The sequence below is a fragment of the Eptesicus fuscus genome, chromosome 17, assembly GCF_027574615.1.
Source record: "Eptesicus fuscus isolate TK198812 chromosome 17, DD_ASM_mEF_20220401, whole genome shotgun sequence".
NCBI lineage: Eukaryota > Metazoa > Chordata > Mammalia > Chiroptera > Vespertilionidae > Eptesicus > Eptesicus fuscus.
In genome coordinates, this window is record NC_072489.1 from 35329646 (window position 1) to 35349306 (window position 19661).

Genomic DNA, 19661 nt, shown 5'->3' on the forward strand with positions numbered 1-19661 from the left:
AAAGGTAGAGGGGAATGAGTTGGCCAGGAGCAAGTGGCCACTTTGCATCCTCAAAAGTTTAACTCATGATCTTTGAGAAGGGTATTATTACTGGTCCTGAGGTCTGTGTTGATGATAATTTTCCATGACCAAAAAGAAATCTAGCAATCACCAACCTGAAACTGAACCAATTAATGAAGCTAATTTATACAGTCTAACTTAAATGTTTTTAAAAATCTATTTAAGAAAACAATAACTGGTATTTATTATTTACTGCATGCCAATCACCTGTACTAGATCATTTAATTCTCACAAAACCCTATAACTAGGTACTATTATCTTTATTCTATGGTTAAGGCTCATAGAAGTTACTAACTTTCCCTACGTGATACAACTTGCAAATATCTCCCACAGATTTGCTGTCTTTTCTCATCTTCATTCCTAATGGGTACTGCTTCTGGGTTCTGGAAACAACCTATAAAAGTACTAAGCTATTTTGCCAAAAAGGGCATCATCTTCATTACAAAAGTTAACAGCTAGAAGAAAACGTTTGACTTTGTGTTACTCATCTGAACTTCCCAATCAACAAAACCCACTGAAGCTGTTGCTGCAGAACGGAATTAGTTGGAACAGGTTACTGACAAGGTGATACACCCCAACAATCATTCTAAGTGATACCCGGCCATAAATTAAATCTATCTCATAAATGGTCCAAACATTTTCTTTTTTCCGAAGTGAAACTTTTGTGTGAGATGTACACAATTATATACATTTTAAGGGGGTAATGCTGTAAGTATAAACCCGTCTGGAGCCCTAGCTGGATTGACTCAGTGGATAGAGCACTGGCCTACGGACTGCCGAGTCCTTGGTTCAATTCTGGTCAAGGTCACATGCCCAGGTTGTGGACTCGGTCCCCAGTAGGGGGCATGCAGGAGGCAGCTGATCAGTGATTCTCTCTCATCGTTGATGTTTCTCTCTCTCTCCCTCCCCCTTCCTCTCTGAAATCAATATAAATATTTATTTTTTTAAAAATCCATCTGGAGACCTAAGACTACAGTGAGACATAGCAGTGCAAATGCTACTCTCTCAGTCCTGGATTCCTCAGCCTCCTCTTTCACGCTCAGAGCATCGGTCACATTCTGGTTTGTTTTCTGGTTCAGTGGATGCCCCTGAGCACCATGATCAAAGGCCTGGCCATAATGAACACTCAGTAAACATTTGTTAAATTGAAAAAGGAAAGTTATCACTTCCTGGATCACCCAAACGGAAAAGTAGAAATTACATCAGTCAGTCTTGGGATCATAGGTTAAGCTGCTTAAAAATTAATCAGAGGTCTGTCAACAATATCGATAGCCATGTCCAGAGGTAACATCACAAACATGGACAGAGACACAGTCTGTCCAGCTGGACATCCTGAAACTATGTTAGGGAAAAAGAAAAACCTGTTAGGGAGACAACCAAGATGGCGGCATAGGTAAACACCCGTACTTGCTGCCTCTCACAACCATATCAAAACTCCAACCAAAAGACAAAACAAATATCATCCAGAACCACAGGAAAGCTGGTTGAGTGGAAGTTCTACAACTAGAAGGAAAGAAAAAAGCGCATTGAGACTGGGAGGAGGTGCAGAAGTGCAGAGGTGCAGAGGCATGCGCGAAATGGGCTGGCAACTGAGTGCGCTGTTGTTTTTTTCAATTGGGAGGGAGACACAAGCTCCCGATTGCTCTGATCTCCAGTTCCGGGTGAGACTCTGGGGACCCAGACTCATATGGGGAGAAACTGGACTGTCTGGCGTTGAGCCAGAACGCGAGGGCGGCTTTCTCTCAGTGGTGCTTGCAGCGATCATTATTCCTGCATGGGCAGCGGAACACAGTGACCAGGGCACCTGTCCGGGGCAGGACTGACTGGCAGTCATTGCTGTTTGCTCCGCCCTGGTGATTCCCTGAGACTCTGCCCCACCCAATTTGCAGCCCCACCCAAGCTGTGCGCAGCGGCTTTTGCATATGAATGGACTGTCCTTTTGCGACCTAAGGCCTGACAAACTGCAGCTCCGGGGCTTCCAAGGGAAGGCCTAGGGCCCTGCAGCGGCAGCCTGCATTGCTTCACAGCTGGGCCACATCTGGGCACTTCCAAACCCCAAACAAAGAGGAGGAATCTGCAGATATCTCTGTAGCTCCTGCTGGGTGGCCTCAGGCAGTGGCTGACTTTGCACCTCCTTGGAGATCCAAGAGCCAGTGTACCCAGTGGTCAGTGTGAGACCATACCAGATTACAACTCTTCACATCCATAAGAGACATACTCAAGGGGCAGACTCAGTGAGCACCAAAGCCCCACTGAAGCAAGTCCTGCCCCATAAGGGTGTCTCCAGCACAGAGGTTCTCCCATTGCATTCACTGCTGGTCCTCACAGCCAATTGGCCTGGAGATCAATTCCTCCCAGTGATACCAACAGCAATCAAAGCTTAACTACAACAAGACTGCACACAGCCCACAAAGGGGTGCACCAAGGGTGTCCACCTCAGGTAATTGGGGAGGCTGAGCCACTGGGCCCTATAGGAAACCTAGCACACAAAGCCACTATCAACACAGGGAAGCAGGCAAAATGCGGAGACAAAGAAACAGGTCACAAATGAAAGAAATGGAGGACAACAAACTACTGGATATAGAGTTCAAAACCACAGTTACAAGGTTACTCAAGAACCTGCTAGAAACCTCTGAGAAATTTAGTGAGACCATCAAGAATATGAAAAAGGACCAATCAGAAATTAAGCATACACTGACTGAAATAAAGAATAATATACAGAGATCCAACAGCAGACTAGAGGATCCCAAGAATCAAAGATTTGAAATACAAAGAAGCAAAAAACACCCAACCGGAAAAGCAAAAATATGAAGATAGTGTAAGGAGCCTCTGGGACAACCTCAAGCGTACCAACATTCGAATTATGGGGGTGCCAGAAGAAGAGAGAGAGAGCAAGATACTGAAAACCTATTTGAAGAAATATGACAGAAAACTTCCCCTACCTGGTGAAAGAAATAGACTTACAAGTCCAGGAAGTGGAGAGAACCCCAAACAAGAGGTCAATGGGGGGGAAAAAGGAGACTTATGCAATACTTTAAACAATCAAGATTTAAAAATTCAATAAATAAACAAACAATAAGTTCGCTGTAAAACAGTATGCCATGTTATGCCAGCAGCAGCCTCATGCATCTGGTGCTTACCACATCTTGTGATTGTACAGGCTTGTAGCCTAGGAGCGATAGGTTATTATACAGTATAGTGGTAGGCTATATCCTGTAGATTTGTGTAAGTGTGTTCTATGATGTTTGCCTAACAATGAAGTTTCTACCGAAACCGGTTTGGCTCAGTGGATAGAGCATCGGCCTGCGAACTCAAGGGTCCCAGGTTCGATTCCGGTCAAGGGCATGTACATTGGTTGTGGGCACATCCCCAGTACGGGTGTGCAGGAGGCAGCTGATTGATGTTTCTCTCTCATCGATGTTTCTAACTTTCTATCCCTCTCTCTTCCTCTCTGTAAAAAAATCAATAAAATATATTTAAAAAAAAAGTTTCTCAGAACATTTCCCGTCGTTAAGTGGCACATGGCTGGCACATAGCCCTGCTCCCTGCCCTGGTCTACTTCTCAGGCTCCAACAGCTTGCCTGCAGAAACAGAGGCTTCACCTTGGTTGTAATAAGTTATGACCTTTCCCAGTTCAGAATCTTGAGAAACGCACTTGCTCACGGCCAACGTCCATTGAGTAACTTCCTCCTAGAACACACATTACCCCAGAGGAGGGATGGAGGCATTGATGGACGTTGCATAAATGCTCCAAGTCACCTTGGTTCATTTCGGGCTCTCCAGGGAAGAAGGACAAATAGTGAGCGAACTGGTGAGCTGACAGCAATAGGGTTGGGTCAGCGTTCCTTTCGCCTGAATCAGAATTTTGGTGATGCCCCACCTCTCATCAAGGGGGCACTCCTAGAAACTCTTAATTCTGCTGCTGGGTAGGGAAAGGGGACACAAAAGAAAAAAGCCAAAACCTGAAGATAATCAGTCTCAGGATAAGGTGGTAGGACTCCATTGCCAGCTCTCCCAGACACTATTTAGAACAATCAATGAGATAAATGATGGTCTCTTTGACAATACAAATGCAGTTTTCATTATGGCTTAATACCAGGAGTAATGCATTGCCTCATTAATGTATTCATTAATGACAGACTTTATGACAAGACAGGATTACATTAGTTCCACGACAGTGCTTGCCTCAGCAGCACATGTACACTACTTCCATGACAAAATGCCAGTGATCTGTACTCGAGGCTTACCTCACTCTATTTTACATCTTACCCTCACTGTATTTTCAACTTTCTGGCAGGACTAATTCCAAAATCTCCCAACCCTTCCTTCTCCTATGTTCCATCACTTCTGTTAATCTCATTTCCTTTATTTTCTCCACCTATTCTTTTATTTTCTTCTCACTTTATTCCCTGTGAGATGAGTCTGGACAGTACAAAGATTACCTTGACTGTAGAGATGGGAAAATGGGAACATTTAGGTGTTAAGGGATTGCTAAATAAAGACAACATTTGGACTCCATGTCATTTATTCATATCTTCCACTGAGCTAAATTTGTCAAATCTAAATGAGCAACACAGAGTTGGAATGTACCTCCAGTCAGGATACGACACTATTCTTATTATGTAGCACCTCCTCCATCATGCTCATTAATAAAGGAACTCACCTATCAAAGATTTCAATTTTTTGTTTGTGAGCAAAACTTTTGAATGACATTCATAAAACAAAAGGACAGTGCAAATGGGTAGACAGAAGTAATAATTTTTAGTAAGATTTCAAGAAAACCTTTCCTGTGGGCCTCAGTCTACATACCTATAAAACTGACTCAGTGATTATGCTTTTCAAGAAATTGTGTAGTGTCTGAGGAAAACTCTAAAGGGAGTTTTATATCATATTGTCTTTAGCATACTGTGCAGCACTAATTATAACAAAAGTTGAGAATGGCAACAAATATTTTTGAGCATTAATGAAGTGCCAGGTACATATTACCTCATCTAATCCTCCATGTAACAACCCTATAGGTAGTAATTATTCAGTAGATGAGGAAACTGAGGCACAGAGAGGTGAAGTGAACTTGTTCAAAATCCCAAGGCTAGTTAGTAGTAGTCTAGTCCTTCGGTATGAGATGCCATGATTATGAACATATCAGAGATTTTCTTTCTTTCTCTTAAGAGGTGGTTCAGATGTTTTAACCAGGACAAACCCACTTACCATTCTGAAGTCCTCTTCGAACTTGAAAGCCCCGCCTCCCGTGGCACAGAGAGTGGTATGAAGGCTGGAGAAGTTCTTTTCGCTGCCCATCTGAATGAACATGTGCATGGCACAGCTGGGGAAGCGGATGAAGTGCAGGTTCCCTTTGCGTCCACACATGGTCAAGTTTTTTAATTCCAGGTGGACATCTCGGATCCCGGTTTTCCCATAAGCAACGTTGGAGGTCAAATACTTCCTGATGCTCTTCAGGTTCTCCACTTCCTCTTGTTCCTCTTCAGCTGTAATATCCTTCGGCTCAAAGTAGACCAATTTAACCAGGGTTCCACCGATATCCATGCCAAACCATGGGAATGCTAGGACAGAAAGACAGTGCCACTGAATTCTATGCATGCAAATAAATAATTGATTTTTTTAATCTTCAGTAATGGAATGCTATGGTGCCACATCTATATGTGCATTTAACATTCCATTTACTTGATTTCAAATATATGCACCAAAAGAAAAGACAGGCAAAGAGAAATTCACAATTTAAATGGTGCCCAGGATTCTGCCCATACTCCACTCAGAGTCTGCATCGGGATTGACTCTGAGTTGAGAAACAGGATCTGCAGTTCCCTAAGCCAGTCTCAATACTCATGTGCTGCTCAGGGCTCAAGAATCTCACCAAGATGGGTGCAGTTCCAAGACTTAAAAAATACGTATTTTGCATATATCATGGCTCCCAAATGCTAACTATTTTATCAAAACTTTAGCCAAAGAAAAATGGCCTCTTCTGATGCCAGAGGAAAAACCAGCTGTGCTAGGTGTACCAATAGATGGTATATTGATCTCGAATCCTCTGATCATTTTTTACAGCATTTCCTTTTTGCCTTCATGAACTGACTTCATGAGGCATGACTCCACTGCTTTAAATAAATAGGAAGCAGAAGGGGAGAAAATGTGGAATATCAAAGGTGATGGGCAAATATGATGACCCCTACGGTGGTGGGATTCTAAGGGTAACAGCTCCCGCTACGTCTCATTTCTTTCTTCCTTTCTGTTAGAGAAAACAAAAGATTCAAAAAGTATAATGTATGTATGTATGTATGTATTTATCCTACCTGGTTTGAAAAGATAAAGAGGTGAGTGTGAGAGCGGGGGAAGGAGCAGAGACGGAAGGAAGACCCCTATGTTTGTGATTATATGAGACCACAGAAATGTTGTTACTATTTTTAGGGGGTAGCAGGATGAGCAGGTTGTTTGGGTGGAGGCCAGAGATTGGGGAGGGGATGGAGAAAATTCTACACTTAGAACTGTCAGCAGATACAGAAGCAAAAAAAAAAAAAAAAGAAAGAAAGAAAGAAAAAAGAATTCAGTGTTAAGGATAATTAGGGGCCATCTCAGGACAGAATGGACAGAACAGCAGTGTGAAACCCAGAAAGTAATCTGGTTCTGCACCAGAAACCCATCGTCACCCAGCCACGCCTGTCGCCAGGCCTCCGGGATGAAGAATCGCTACATGGCCTTTGGTTTGGGTGGGACAGGCAACTGCACAGTCTCACTTTTCAAAACGCAACAGGGGCACCTAAACTTTATGCTACTTAGAGTCCTGGTTTTGCCTTCCTGCTTCGCCTCCAGCTCATTTTTCAGCCATTTCAAAGCTTTTGTGGGCAACTCAACAAAACAGTAGGAAAAAGTGTGTCCAGTTTTGAAAATTCAGGCAAATAATTTTGGTTCAGGCAAAAGGGAACAGAATTGGAATACTGTATTAGTTTACCTTCATGAAAAACTGGATGTTTTTGTGTTCGTACTTTAATGCTTTTATAATGCACTGTCATATTTCAAATGTAGTTTTATTTACCTTCCTGACATCAAGGTCTCCCTAAATTGCCGCTTCCCCTACACAAGCTGCAGAAGAGGAAGAAAAGAAGGGGAAGGAAGAACGTCCCAACACAGCTACCATTATGATTCACTAGCTTGTTAATCCAGGATACCCAGATGTTTAGATAAATTCAGCTGAACTACCGATAAGAATCTGTTTCATCTCTGCCAGAAGTGATGGTGGTTCCAGATACAGAATGTTTGCCTTCATCCTTCACTCCTCCGTCTTACACCAGATGTCATTTTCAAAAATTTCTAGAATATTCATCAAGAATGTTCAGAAGGAGATGAGGTTCAAACTGCCCAAGAAGACTTAAGCAACAAGTGGACTGATCTACTCATTCAAATGGTTTCTACCACAGTGAGGTGTGTCCAAAGTAGAAACTTGATGCTCATAAAACCAGGTGCTATAGATAAGTAGTTAAATCAACTAGATGTATAGGTTTCAACATGAATACAGCCCAAAAACAATGCTGAAGGAAACCTGCTTTAAAAGCGAGAACTGAAGAGTAGGTCATGGCTCCCAGGCTAGGCATGAGACCCTCTAGAGCAGTGGTTCTCAACCTTTTTAATGCCGCGACCCTTTAACACAGTTCCTCATGTGGTGGTGACCCCCAACCATAAAATTATTTTCGTTGCTACTTCATAACTGTAATTTTGCTACTGTTAACGAATAGTAATGTAAATATCTGTGTTTTCCGATGGTCTTAGGCTCTACAGCAGCGGTTCTCAACCTGTGGGTTACCTAAGACCATTGGAAAACACAGATATTTACATTACGATTTATAACAGTAGCAAAATTACAGTTATGAAGTAGCAACGAAAATAATTTTATGGTTGAGGGTCACCACAACATGAGGAACTGTATTAAAGGGTTGCGGCATTAAAAAGGTTGAGAACCACTGCTCTAGAACTTTCCCATAGCAACGGGAAGTATTCCAGGTAGTGGCTGATCTGTCAGCGTAGGTCCTGGAGTGAGGATGCAGACAATCCTCAATGACAGCATGAGCACGAAATAAACGTTTGTTCTTTAAACCACGGAGATATGGGAATTGTCTGTTACTGCAACAGAGCCTGGCCTATTCTGACTGCTACTCAACAGCCACAAAAAGTGTGACACTGGCCTAGAGGCAGGTATCAGGGAGTGAGGAAACAAATTCTGGAGGCTGGCAAAGCATTTGGTAAAACTATCATGTATGAGAACTTGGAAAGCAGGTGTATACCTAAATAATTAGGAGACCTCGTGTAAGGGGTTCAAGGGCAAATATCAGTAGCAAGTGTTGGTGACTATTGGCTACTGTTGGCTGAGCTTTCTTTGTTTTTAGAATATCGTTCAGCTTTAATTTTTGTTTTATTGATTTCAGAGAGAAGGAGAGAGAAGGAGAGAGAAACATCAATTGGTTGCCTCCTGCACACACCCCAACGTGAGATCAAACCTGCCACCTGGGTATGTGCCCTGACCAAGAATCGAACCCACCACCTTTTGGTGCAAGGGATGACGCTCCAAGCAACTGAGCTACACCAGACAGGGCCTGTTGGCTGAATTTTAAAAGGGGTAACCAAAGAGAAGAGTGAGAGATGGGCTCAAAAAGTAACCAACTGGTTTACAAACAAAAAGGAAAGGGAACAGAATCCATCAAGTCAGACTTATAAGGCTGGGAAAAAAGCAGCTACTTCTCTTCCCCAACATGTAAATGATAAAACTGAGAAAACCTCAATAAAACTGAGAGAGCTCACTTAGCACTTAGCTTTGGGGTGAGGTTGGGAGAAAGGAAATGACTATCACACTTACTCTTAGCACTCTGAAAGAGTTAAGATGTCCCCAACTAAACACGCAGTTAAGGGTATGGCTTATTTAATTCTTTCAATTAGAATAGCTCAGGGGGAAAGACACTAGAGGTGTGGCTTTCCCACCAGAGACTGACAGGTTCAAAGTATCGTTGACCAAGTCAATAAAGAAAGGCTGGGAGCACAACACAAAGGCACAGTGAATATAAGTATGATGCCAAGAACAGAGCGCTGGGCATATGGAAATAAAGCACAGTGAAATGGTTAAGAAGCCTATTTCCTTTTCTAAAAAATATTTTATTGACTTTTAGAGAGAGAGAGAGAGAGAGGAAAGGAGAAGGAAGAAGGAAGAGAAACATCCATCGGCTGCCTCTTGCATGTCCCCTACCGGGGATCGAGCCTGCAACCAGGGCATATGCCTTGACTGGGAATCGAGCCGGCAACCCTTTGGTGCATGAGACAACCAACTATTATACATTAATATGCAATGTATGGGGGTGGTGAAAAGCAGGTAACTTGCCTCTTTTAGTTCAGAGGTTTCTAGATCCGAGTTGATGTCAAAATGACTTTGTATCACCCCCTAATTTAGAGCCTGCTGTGCATCGTGCAGACACTGTGACTGGGAAGGACTTCAGGGTTGTTTCCTTTGGGGAGGGGATGACCATATCTCACTTGCAGGCGGGAAAGCGGGCCAAATATCTAGCCATCAGAAACACAAGCTGCCCTAACCGGTTTGGCTCAGTGGATAGAGCGCCGGCCTACGGACTGAAGGGTCCCAGGTTCGATTCCAGTCAAGGGCACATCCCCAGTATGTGCAGGAGGCAGCTGATCAATGTTTCTCTCTCATCGATGTTTCTAACTCTCTATCCCTCTCCCTTCCTCTCTGTGAAAAAATCAATAAAATATATATTAAAAAAGGAAAGAAACACAAGCTATGGTAGTCCCTAGTGCTGCTGGCCAAATACTCTGGTTCTCTTCCTTCAGGCCCAAGGGGTCAGGCTGTAACTCCTGGCCATTTTATAACGGAGCGATAGTGAGCCAGAATGGAGCCCCCAGCCTCCCCTCAATAGACAAGCCTTTGTGAATGAGACAAACCTTTGCTGTTTTAAGCCACTGACATTTGAAGGTTATTCATCACCGCAGAGTGATCCAGACTAATACATCTTCCATCAGCATCTTTGGCTGTTTTCTTTTCCCTGAAACCCTCCCTGCGCTCCTGCAGACCAGACCCAGGGACTGCCAGTGTCGCTGATAAACATGTGGTAGCTGAGCGCTAACAAAAAGGTATGTAGGTCCTGCCGCATTTTTTCTGTCTAAAAATGTCTCTCGACACAATCCAACACTGGCCATCTGGTAGTCATTAAAACCTTGAAACGAATCTGTATTCCAAATATTGTGGTGAAAATAATAAAAGGGTGTATTGGTAGTTGATGGCTTTAATACAAAGCCTGTTTCTTAAAGACCTTTTCAGAACACTAGAATGGTCTCTGTGGGGCACTTAGGTTTCCTGCAGTAATTTTCAAAGGTTACAGAGTGAACTCCAAATAGCAAAAATAAGGAAAAAGAAAAACAAAACAAAACACACACACACAGAGAAGGTTTCCTACCAAAGAAACAATTTTAAAGAGCTAAGGGAGCCTGGCATTAGAAAATCTACCTCCCCTTGAACAACCAGCCACAAAGCTTTAAGAGGGGCTCCTGGTGAGGTGAAGGCCCCTAACACCAGTATTGCTTCCGGTATATGAATTAGGCACCGAGTGCTTTGGGCACAGATGTGACTCAGCAACCAGTTGTTGTCACAGTTTAACAGATCTCTCAAGGGTCCACCAAGATGTCATTTATTTCTGCCGTAATAATTCCTTGTGAGTAGGGAGTAGCAGGACTGAATTGCTTTTCCCACTATTTGTAAACAGATTTGTCAAGCAAACTAATAGGTGGGGAAGATGTCTGAGGATTGTGTAACCAACAGAAAAAAAGACCTTTAAAGCATTTCGGAGATATTTTTGCGCTACATAAATGCTAATTACTCTGGAGTCACCTAAGGACCGCTACAAGTTAAAGACAAGCAAAAAAACCCAACTTGGTTAACGTAGATTCTGGTGTGTAATAGGATTATATTTCTTTAAAAATTTGTTGTTCTCCTTCCCTTCACGAAGCCTAACTTTGGTTGAAAGTATAGTGTAATTCTTTGCTAATCTTACCTTATAATAGACAAATATGCAAATTGACCGCACCTTCGCTACGCCCAAGCCACGCCCACTGACCAAGCCACGCCCACCAGGAAACCGTTACAGGGACGTTGGGGTGTGGCGCCAGCAGGGAGCCTGCGCCGATCGCAGGAGACCACTGGGGGTCGGCTCCTGCAATCGGTAGCAGGGACGCTGGGTGCGGCCGAGCCCAAGGCCGGGAAGGCCGCCCGAGGCTTTCCCGGCCTTGGGCGCCAGCGGGGAGCCTGCGCCGATCGCAGGAGACCACTGGGGGTCGGCTCCTGCGATTGGTAGCAGGGACGCTGGGTGCAGCCGAGCCCAAGGCCACCGCCCAGGGCCAAGCCCGGACCCTGAAAGAAGGCAGAAGGCGGTGGCCACAGCCAAGGCCTGGGTCCCCGGTGCCGGCAGAAAACTGGTGCAGGCAGCCAGGTGAATGAAGGTCTATTGCACGAATCTTCGTGCAAACGGACTACTAGTATATTCATATTTAACTTTAAGAACTGGAATATCCTGTTTACAGATTAAGAAAAGTAAGGCTTAGGAAGATCAAGGACTTGCCTAAGATCAGTCACACTAGGTATCAACAGAGTCCATCTTCAGTTTCATGAGCCAATATCCCCAGTTTTGCAAGGCTAGTCAGAGTTGAGTTGTTTGTTGATTATAACTGAGAACATCCCCTGACCTCTAAGGGATCCCATGAGACTTGCAACCAGGGGAGCAAAGGGCAGCGGCAGGTCGTCCCATGCTAACCCCCTGAACCTGTTCCAAGACCCCTTTTTCTCTGACTTCCCAGTGAGCCAAGGCAGCCCAGCCGAGGCTCTCCTGTTGCTTCTTCTATGCTAAGCCCTTCCTTGTTTCACTGTCCTAAGTATATTTTTAATGCAGTTAAGAAATTCGTGTTTGCTTTTTCACACTTTCTCTCTTGATTGAAATCTTTCCCTCAAGAAGACAAGAACCGAAGCCTCCTCATCTTACTGGTAACACAAGGACCTTGAAAAAAGTGGTAAATGTAAAATTTAATAAAAGGGTTTCTTTTTTAAAAAATATATATTTTATTGATTTTTCACAGAGAGGAAGGGAGAGGGACAGAGAGCCAGAAACATCGATGAGAGAGAAACCTCGATCAGCTGCCTCCCGCACACCTCCCACTGGGGATGCACCCGCAACCAAGGCACATGCCCTTGACCGGAACCGAACCCAGGACCCCTCAGTCCGCAGACCAACGCTCCATCCACTGAGCCAAACCGGTTTTGGCAATAAAAGGGTTTCTATAACACTGTAAGGAAACCTATACTTATTGCACACAGATCAATCTGCTAAACATTAAATACTCAGTGCAGAGAAACTTGAGTCTTGGTTTCTTTCAAATTAATGCATACCAGATTTCTTTAGTTTGAATTTTAGTCACATGGCAATACCAGGGTTGGCCAGGGTACAAGGATATAAGCACTTAACTGATGGCAATGTAAACTCGTGTAGTCTTCTCATGGGCTATTTGAAAATATATATTTAAAAGCTCCAGATTGCTATACCCTGATACATTAGTTCCACTTTACACTAAGTAAATAATTATGCATGCACTCAAAAATTTACCTTAAAAAAATCATTAAAGCCCTAGACAGTTTGGCTCAGTGGATGGAGGGTCCCAGTTTTGATTCCGGTCAAAGGCACACGCGCAGGTTGTGGGCTTGATCCCCAGTAGGGGGCATGCAAGAGGCAGCCAATCAATGATTCTCATCATTGATATTTCTATCTCTCTATCCCTTTCTCTTCCTCTCTGAAATCAATAAAAATTTTAAAAAATCATTAAAGGTTTAGTAATAACGAGAAAACTAATTTATTGCCCCAAAATAAAGGGCAGGTTAAATAAATGATTATCCATTTTGCAGAATAACACTTAATGAATGGAACACTTCATATGACTACAATTTTGGATAAAAATTAAAAAGAAAATACAGGAAACTTTAGGCCAAAATGTTAATAGCCGTTATCTCTGTATCATGAATTAGGGTGACTTTTTTTCTCTTCTGGCTTTCCAAATTTTTACAACCAATACATTTACTCTTCATAATCAGTTATTTTAGAATTCTTAATAAAAAAATTTCCCTGAAATGAGGCAAAAGAAAAAGAAAGTGTGTTAACTTGGCTTCAACGAGCAGATAGCTGATTTCTGGCCGGGCCCAGGGAAAAGAGCATGCTAGCATTCCCATCTCACCATTTCCTTCCCTTCTCAGGCAAGACCCTACCCAATCAAGCCTGCTATCCCTTAGACACAAGCATCAAGAATGACGAGGAAGGGCAGGGCAGGGCGAGAGGTCTGGACTTATCCCCAAGGTGCTGGGAAGAAGAAGGTGGAATTAGAAGATGATGTGATGTTGGAGTAAGGGGACTTATCTTGCTGTTTTTAGGCTGCTGGTCCCATTGTAGGGATAGATAATCATGAAAAACCAAGAATCCAAGAAAAAAGTGCCAGAGAAGGAACTAAAAGTAAGATTTTATATTCAAGTGCCCACCTTGATCCTAAAAGAAGACAAACCAAAGGCAACAGCAGTAATTGAAAACCCAGATACAACTCACTGAGTTCAGTCAGTATGAACAAGCTGGGATCAACTACATAAAACATCGTACATACCATAAGATGGCTTTCAATCAACATAAAAGTTGTGTTGTTGTTCTTTAAAAAAGGGGGGGCCCTGGCCAGTGTGGCTCAGTTGATTGGGCATCGTCCCATGCACTGAAAGGTTTCAGGTTCGATTCCTGGTTGCATGCTCAAGCCCAGGTAGGAGATGTTCAGGAGGCTCAATGTTTCACTCTCACATCAATGTTTCACTCTCTCTTTTCTTCCTCTCTCTCTCTAAAAATCAATTTTAAAATCTTTTTTTTATATATATTTTATTGATTTTTTACAGAGAGGAAGAGAGAGGAATAGAGAGTTAGAAACATCGATGAGAGAGAAACATCAATCAGCTGCCTCTTGCACACCCCCTACTGGGGATGTGCCCGCAACCAATGTACATGCCCTTGACCAGAATCGAACCTGGGACCTTTCAGTCCTCAGGCCGACGCTCTATCCACTGAGCCAAACCGGTTTCGGCCAATTTTAAAATCTTAAAAAATAAAGAGACAGAGAGGAAGGAAGGAAGGAAGGAAGGAAGGAAGGAAGGAAGGAAGGAAGGGAGGGAGGGAGGGAGGGAGGGAGGGAGGGAGGGAGGGAGGGAGGGAGGGAGGGAGGGAGGGAGGGAGGGAGGGAGGGAGGGAGAAAGGAAGGAAGGAAGGAAGGAAGGAAGGAAGGAAGGAAGGAAGGAAGGAAGGAAGGAAGGAAGGAAGGAAGGAAGGAAGGAAGGAAGAAAAAGTCTGCCACCCAAGAGCAGAGTTGTTCAGCCAGTTAGGCAGCTGACATGACCAGGTCTCAGGTAGGAATTTAGGGTAGGAGAGGCCTGATTCATCCATCTACATACTAGTACACTATTGTCAGGGAAAAACCCTTATGTTAAATGTGGCATTTCAAAGTACCCTTAAAGGGACAAGGACATGCTTTCAGGAAAGGATCACTGCGGGAAAGACCACACGCCCTTCTCTCCCTGACACAGCCTTCTCTGATCACCTTCTCCCTCTCACCCACTCAGGGTGGGAACCAAAGGGCTGATCAGATTCTCGTATTCCAGAAGAAAAAAGAATAGTGAGGACTGCCTTCAGGACTTCTGAGGCAAGAAATATTATCACATCAGCCCCCAGGTCTGAAGTCTGGATTTCCTCACCTTCACCAGGCAGTCCCCAACGACCTGTGAGCACAATGGGCTCAGTGCCTAGGACCTGTGGTATTTTTTAACAAGCACAAACATATTTTAATTTCTTTTAAAATCAGAAAAAAAAACACATTCAGGTAAAAAAAAAAATGTTGTACTATATCATATCAATGCATTCATCTTTATACCAACATAATAGTAAAATATTTTTATTTAATTTTTATGGAAGGGGTCCCTGAAGGCAAAAGTGCCCGGGGTCCATGAAAGCTGGCCTGTTCCAGTTTGCTCCAGGTTAGAACAAACAGGATACCATACCAGAGTTTACTTTGCATTTGCAATTTGAAGTGGATCTTTATGGTTTGTTTCCAGTTGTATTTCCTTAACGCAACTTCACTCTTAGTATTGTTAAAATACAAGGTCCCGGCCACGCCTGCATATTGTGACACAGTCCAACTGAAGAAAAGGTTTTCAATGAGGGGCCTCTGTAACTCACTGGTCAAGTTCAAAACCACCGTTCCAGTTGAATCAAAATGAGTATTTTAAGCAGCTGGACCACAAATTAAAAGTGAGAAATCGGAGTTTGAATGAGCTGTCCTTGCTAGTAACTTGAAGGGACTCAGGCTGGCAGCAGAGGGCCAGGCACGGTAATGGCCCAGTAGACATTACTATTCCCATGAGGGCTTTGAACACATCTAATTGCTTGCTAATAGAATTACTTATGGACAATTTATTACATGAGTACTGCAGGTGATTTTCCAATTTTAAATACAGCTTTTGAATGGATGACGCAGCTATTATCCATCCATGACTACACCCCATGGCTGTGGTTTTAGATATGTTCCTCATATTAATTAAATTCTGTCATTGCGCTCCTCTCTCCCAGTGGCTCCTGTTTTAAAGGTAACCGGGCATTCCTCTGTAAAGAAGTTAGCTCCCTCACTTCTATGTAGACTCTAACGAACAAAATAAGCTGACAAAGTAGAAACAGAGGCATGAATATATGGAACAGACTGACAGCTGTCAGAAGGGAGGGAGGGGACTTAGGGGCCTGGAGGAAAGAAGGTAAAGGGATTAGGAGATATATATATATATATATATATATATATATATATGCATATATGGATATATGGATATATATATATATATATATATATGCATATATGGATATATGGATATATATATATATATATATATATATATATATATATCCATATATCCATATATGCATCCATCCATCACACAGACACAGACAACAGTGTGGTGATAGCCAGAGGGAAAAGAGGGCTGGGGGTAGGTGGAGGTGGGCGAAGATGGGGAAAATGGGGATGGAAAGAGACTTTGCTTGGGTTGATGGGCACACAATGGAGTGTGCAGATGATGTTTCATTGAGTTGGACATTTGAAACATGTACCCCAACAAATTAAAAAAAAAAAAGAGTAAGAAAGAAGTTAGCTCTGGGAACAGTACTCATGTATTTAGGTCAGGCAGGCAGACATTCTTTGATTTACAAACCATGTGGTTGGTCTTGATACAGACAGAAACATCAACATAAAAGTTATGTTACTTTCTCTGTTTTTTAAGGTTAAGATTTGAGAAATAAAAATAAAAAGCTCTTGCAGGGCACCATTCTGGTGGCACCAGTAAATGCATTCCTAGCTTGCGTCTGGACCAGGAGGAAGCAGGGCAAGATGGAGCTGGAGCTGAGGGGATCCAAAATGTCAAATCCCTGGGGTTAAAAATACTTTTCCTTGGTTCTCTTCCTCAAGTCCATGAGCAGCTCAGTGAAATACACTTTCCCAGGGTCCTGGGGCCTCTCGCTGCCACCCTCATGAGAGAAACCAGAATAGAAAGAGGGGTGTCACTCTAGTGACCAGCGAGCTCATCTTCTCCCCATTGTCCCGACAGTCAGCTCTATGTTTCTGCTCCAGGACTCACGGAGGGGAAGCGGAAGGCAGATGAAATGTGTTTCCCTTGCCAAAGTAATGTCCTCAGGCAGAGGAGACGGGAAGAAAGCAATTGCAGACACTTAGGGTCATCATCCCTATTTCCCACCAAGCAGCAGCCTGTCCTACAGAGTCTAGAGGCAAGGGAAGGTGACTAGCAACCTTCCCAGTGGCCCTGACCTTAATCACACCACCTTCTTCAGCAGAAATAAAGAGTCCCTGGACTAAAGAAGATTCCATAGATTTCACTATGCAGACATATGCCAAGGGGCATTGAGTGCACCCGTGTGACTATCTCCAATGAGATTGCTTCAGCCACCAGAGCTGATCACAGCTTCTACCCAGAATGGCTCCTCCAACCCTCCACTGCCCCTCCCTGCGGCTCAGGATGGTAAGCTCATTACTTGCTTAAACAAATCCCAGTTTAAATCACCAAGAGGTTTAGCTTTGTGTCCTGACAAGCCACCAGAGCATGCTTATTGACTTCAGGGATGCTCCTGACAACTTAACACCAGAGAGTGGCTAATTATGGAGAGAACAGCACTGCTAGTCGGCACCGCCAGGCAGAACAACAGGTCTACTGGAAATAGACTTTGTTCCTTTATCTTAGCTCGACCGTGAACGTCTGGCAAATCTCTGAAGTTGAGCTGAGTGGGGATGGAGGAGGGATGTGCCCAATGCTCACCTGCAATGCAAACTGAAATAAAGAGGTCACAAGCACCCTCGCCAAGTAATCTGAGAACAACTACGTGCTTATGCATCCACAGACTCATTGAACAGATCTTTATTTTGTTCCTAGACAGTGTGAGGCACTGCGGCCCAGAGCTGGGGGGGTGGCAATGCACCTGCCCTCTTGGCACTTACATTCTAGGCTGCAAGGACTTGCTGTTAACCAAGAACAGTCTGGAAAGGAGGGAAAACTCTACTGAGTGAAACTCACATTGTCCTAGTACCAGGCACTACTTGATTAAAGCAGTCCTTTAACATTTACCCATGGCAGCTCTGTGCAGGGTTCCCCCATAAGCACAGTAACTAAAACAAAGTAAAACCTGACACTTCCTAGCCATTCAAGGATCTCATCATTTAACTGGAGATGACATTCAAACCTAAAGAACGTTTAAAATCACAGGATGTCGGTGTTGGAGAGACGTAAGAGCTTTTAGGGAAACACACATCTAAACCACAATAAGATACCACTTCAAACCCACTAGGATGGCTAAAATCTAAAAAAAAAAAAAAAAAGGAAAAGAACAAGTGTTGGGTTAGAATGTGGAGAAAGTGGAACCCGCATAGACCACTTGTGGGAATATAAAATAGTACAGTCACTTTGGAAAACAGTCAGGCAATTCTGCAAGAGGTTAAACATAAGTTAGTTTATTATCTGTAAGTCCACTCTTTGGTATATACCCAGGAGAACTAAAAACGCGTGTCCACACAAAACCTGGTATGCGAAAAGTCCATGGAAGCATTACTCATAACAGCAAAATGTGGAGGTCCATCAACAAATGAATGAGTAAGTAACATGTGGTATCACCGTACAATAAAATGTTATTTGGAAATAAATAGGAACAAATTACTGATATAATTTAGACATGATGGCCCTCACTAAGCTAAGTGAAAGGAGCCAACCACAAAAATCACATTTATATGGGATGTCCACAATAGGCCAACCGAGGGAGACAGACAGAGTAGCGGTTGCCTAGGATTTGAAGTTGTAGGGGGGAAAGGGACGTGGCTGTTCATAAGTTTTTCTGGGGGTGACGAAGTGTTCTACAGTTGTAAGGTACAGTATAGGGAAGAGTGGTGATCTTCTATAATAATAAAAGCATAATATGCTAATTAGACCGGATGACCTTCCACGAAGTCAGGGCTGTGAGAGAAGCCCAGGGCCCGGGTGCCAAAGGGAAGCCGGTGGGTGCCGGCAGCCGGGGGAAGGAAGGTCTACTCTTGCATGAATTTCATGCATCGGGCCTCTAGTAACTATATATAGTGTCGGATGGTTGCTAGACTTATGGTAGTGGCCACTTTGTAAGGCATATAAATGTTGAAACACTATGTTGCACACCTAAAATTAATATAACACTGTATGTCAATTAAAACTAAAAATAAGTGAATTAAAATTGTGCCGATGATTGCACTCGACATGCTAAAAACATTGAACTGTACACTTTAAATGTTATATCTCAATCAAGCAGATTTTATACATATGCACAGCTCTGGTCTTCATGTTATAACACTTAAAATATAAATGCCCAATTATAATAGTTTTAGAAGGAAATCTTTCTAAAATGTATGATCCACTTTCCCACATTCTTTAAAAAAGAACCTGTAGCTCTTACTGATGACTCTGGGTCATATAAGAATCCGTTAGCGTGCCTACCATTTAATGTTGTCCTCAGAAACCACAGAAACCTCTGCTTCCCAGGCTGCTACGGTGTAAGTATTCTTTTGTCTTTCTTACAGCTTTCTGTGTCCTGCTATCGGACTAACTGCTCATTTCTTGCTGCTGTCGGTCAGTTTTAGTACAGTATGTCTGTCCCGAACCTGCAATGCATGCAGAGCAACCAGAACAATCAAGCCTGTTAGAAGTGTGACTTGGGTAAGAGCCACATGGACTCAGAGAGCGCACTGGCAGTCCTCCAAGTATAAAACGCACGAGTATCTCCAATGTTATCGCCTTTGCAGCACTGATTTGGTAGTTCAGAAGTGTGTTTACTTCCTTCCAGCTTCTCAGCTGGCCTCTGGGTTATGGCTGAAAAGTTGCCAGAAGTGATGATCACTGTAATTAGTAATAAATTGGTTTTTCACTTGTAACAATCTTTTTTTTTTTTAAATATACATTTTATTGA

At 43.2% G+C, this 19661-nt stretch overlaps 1 protein-coding gene across 1 annotated transcript in view; it reads right to left on the minus strand.

Annotated features, from left to right (window-relative positions):
• PANK1 (pantothenate kinase 1) overlaps positions 1-19661 on the minus strand; it is a 48963-nt gene that overhangs the window by 14703 nt on the left and 14599 nt on the right. Inside the window, exon 2 of the mRNA XM_008156923.3 lies at positions 5269-5621. Within this exon, the coding sequence (XP_008155145.2) occupies positions 5269-5621 (353 nt within the window). The remainder of the gene's footprint in view (positions 1-5268; positions 5622-19661) is intronic.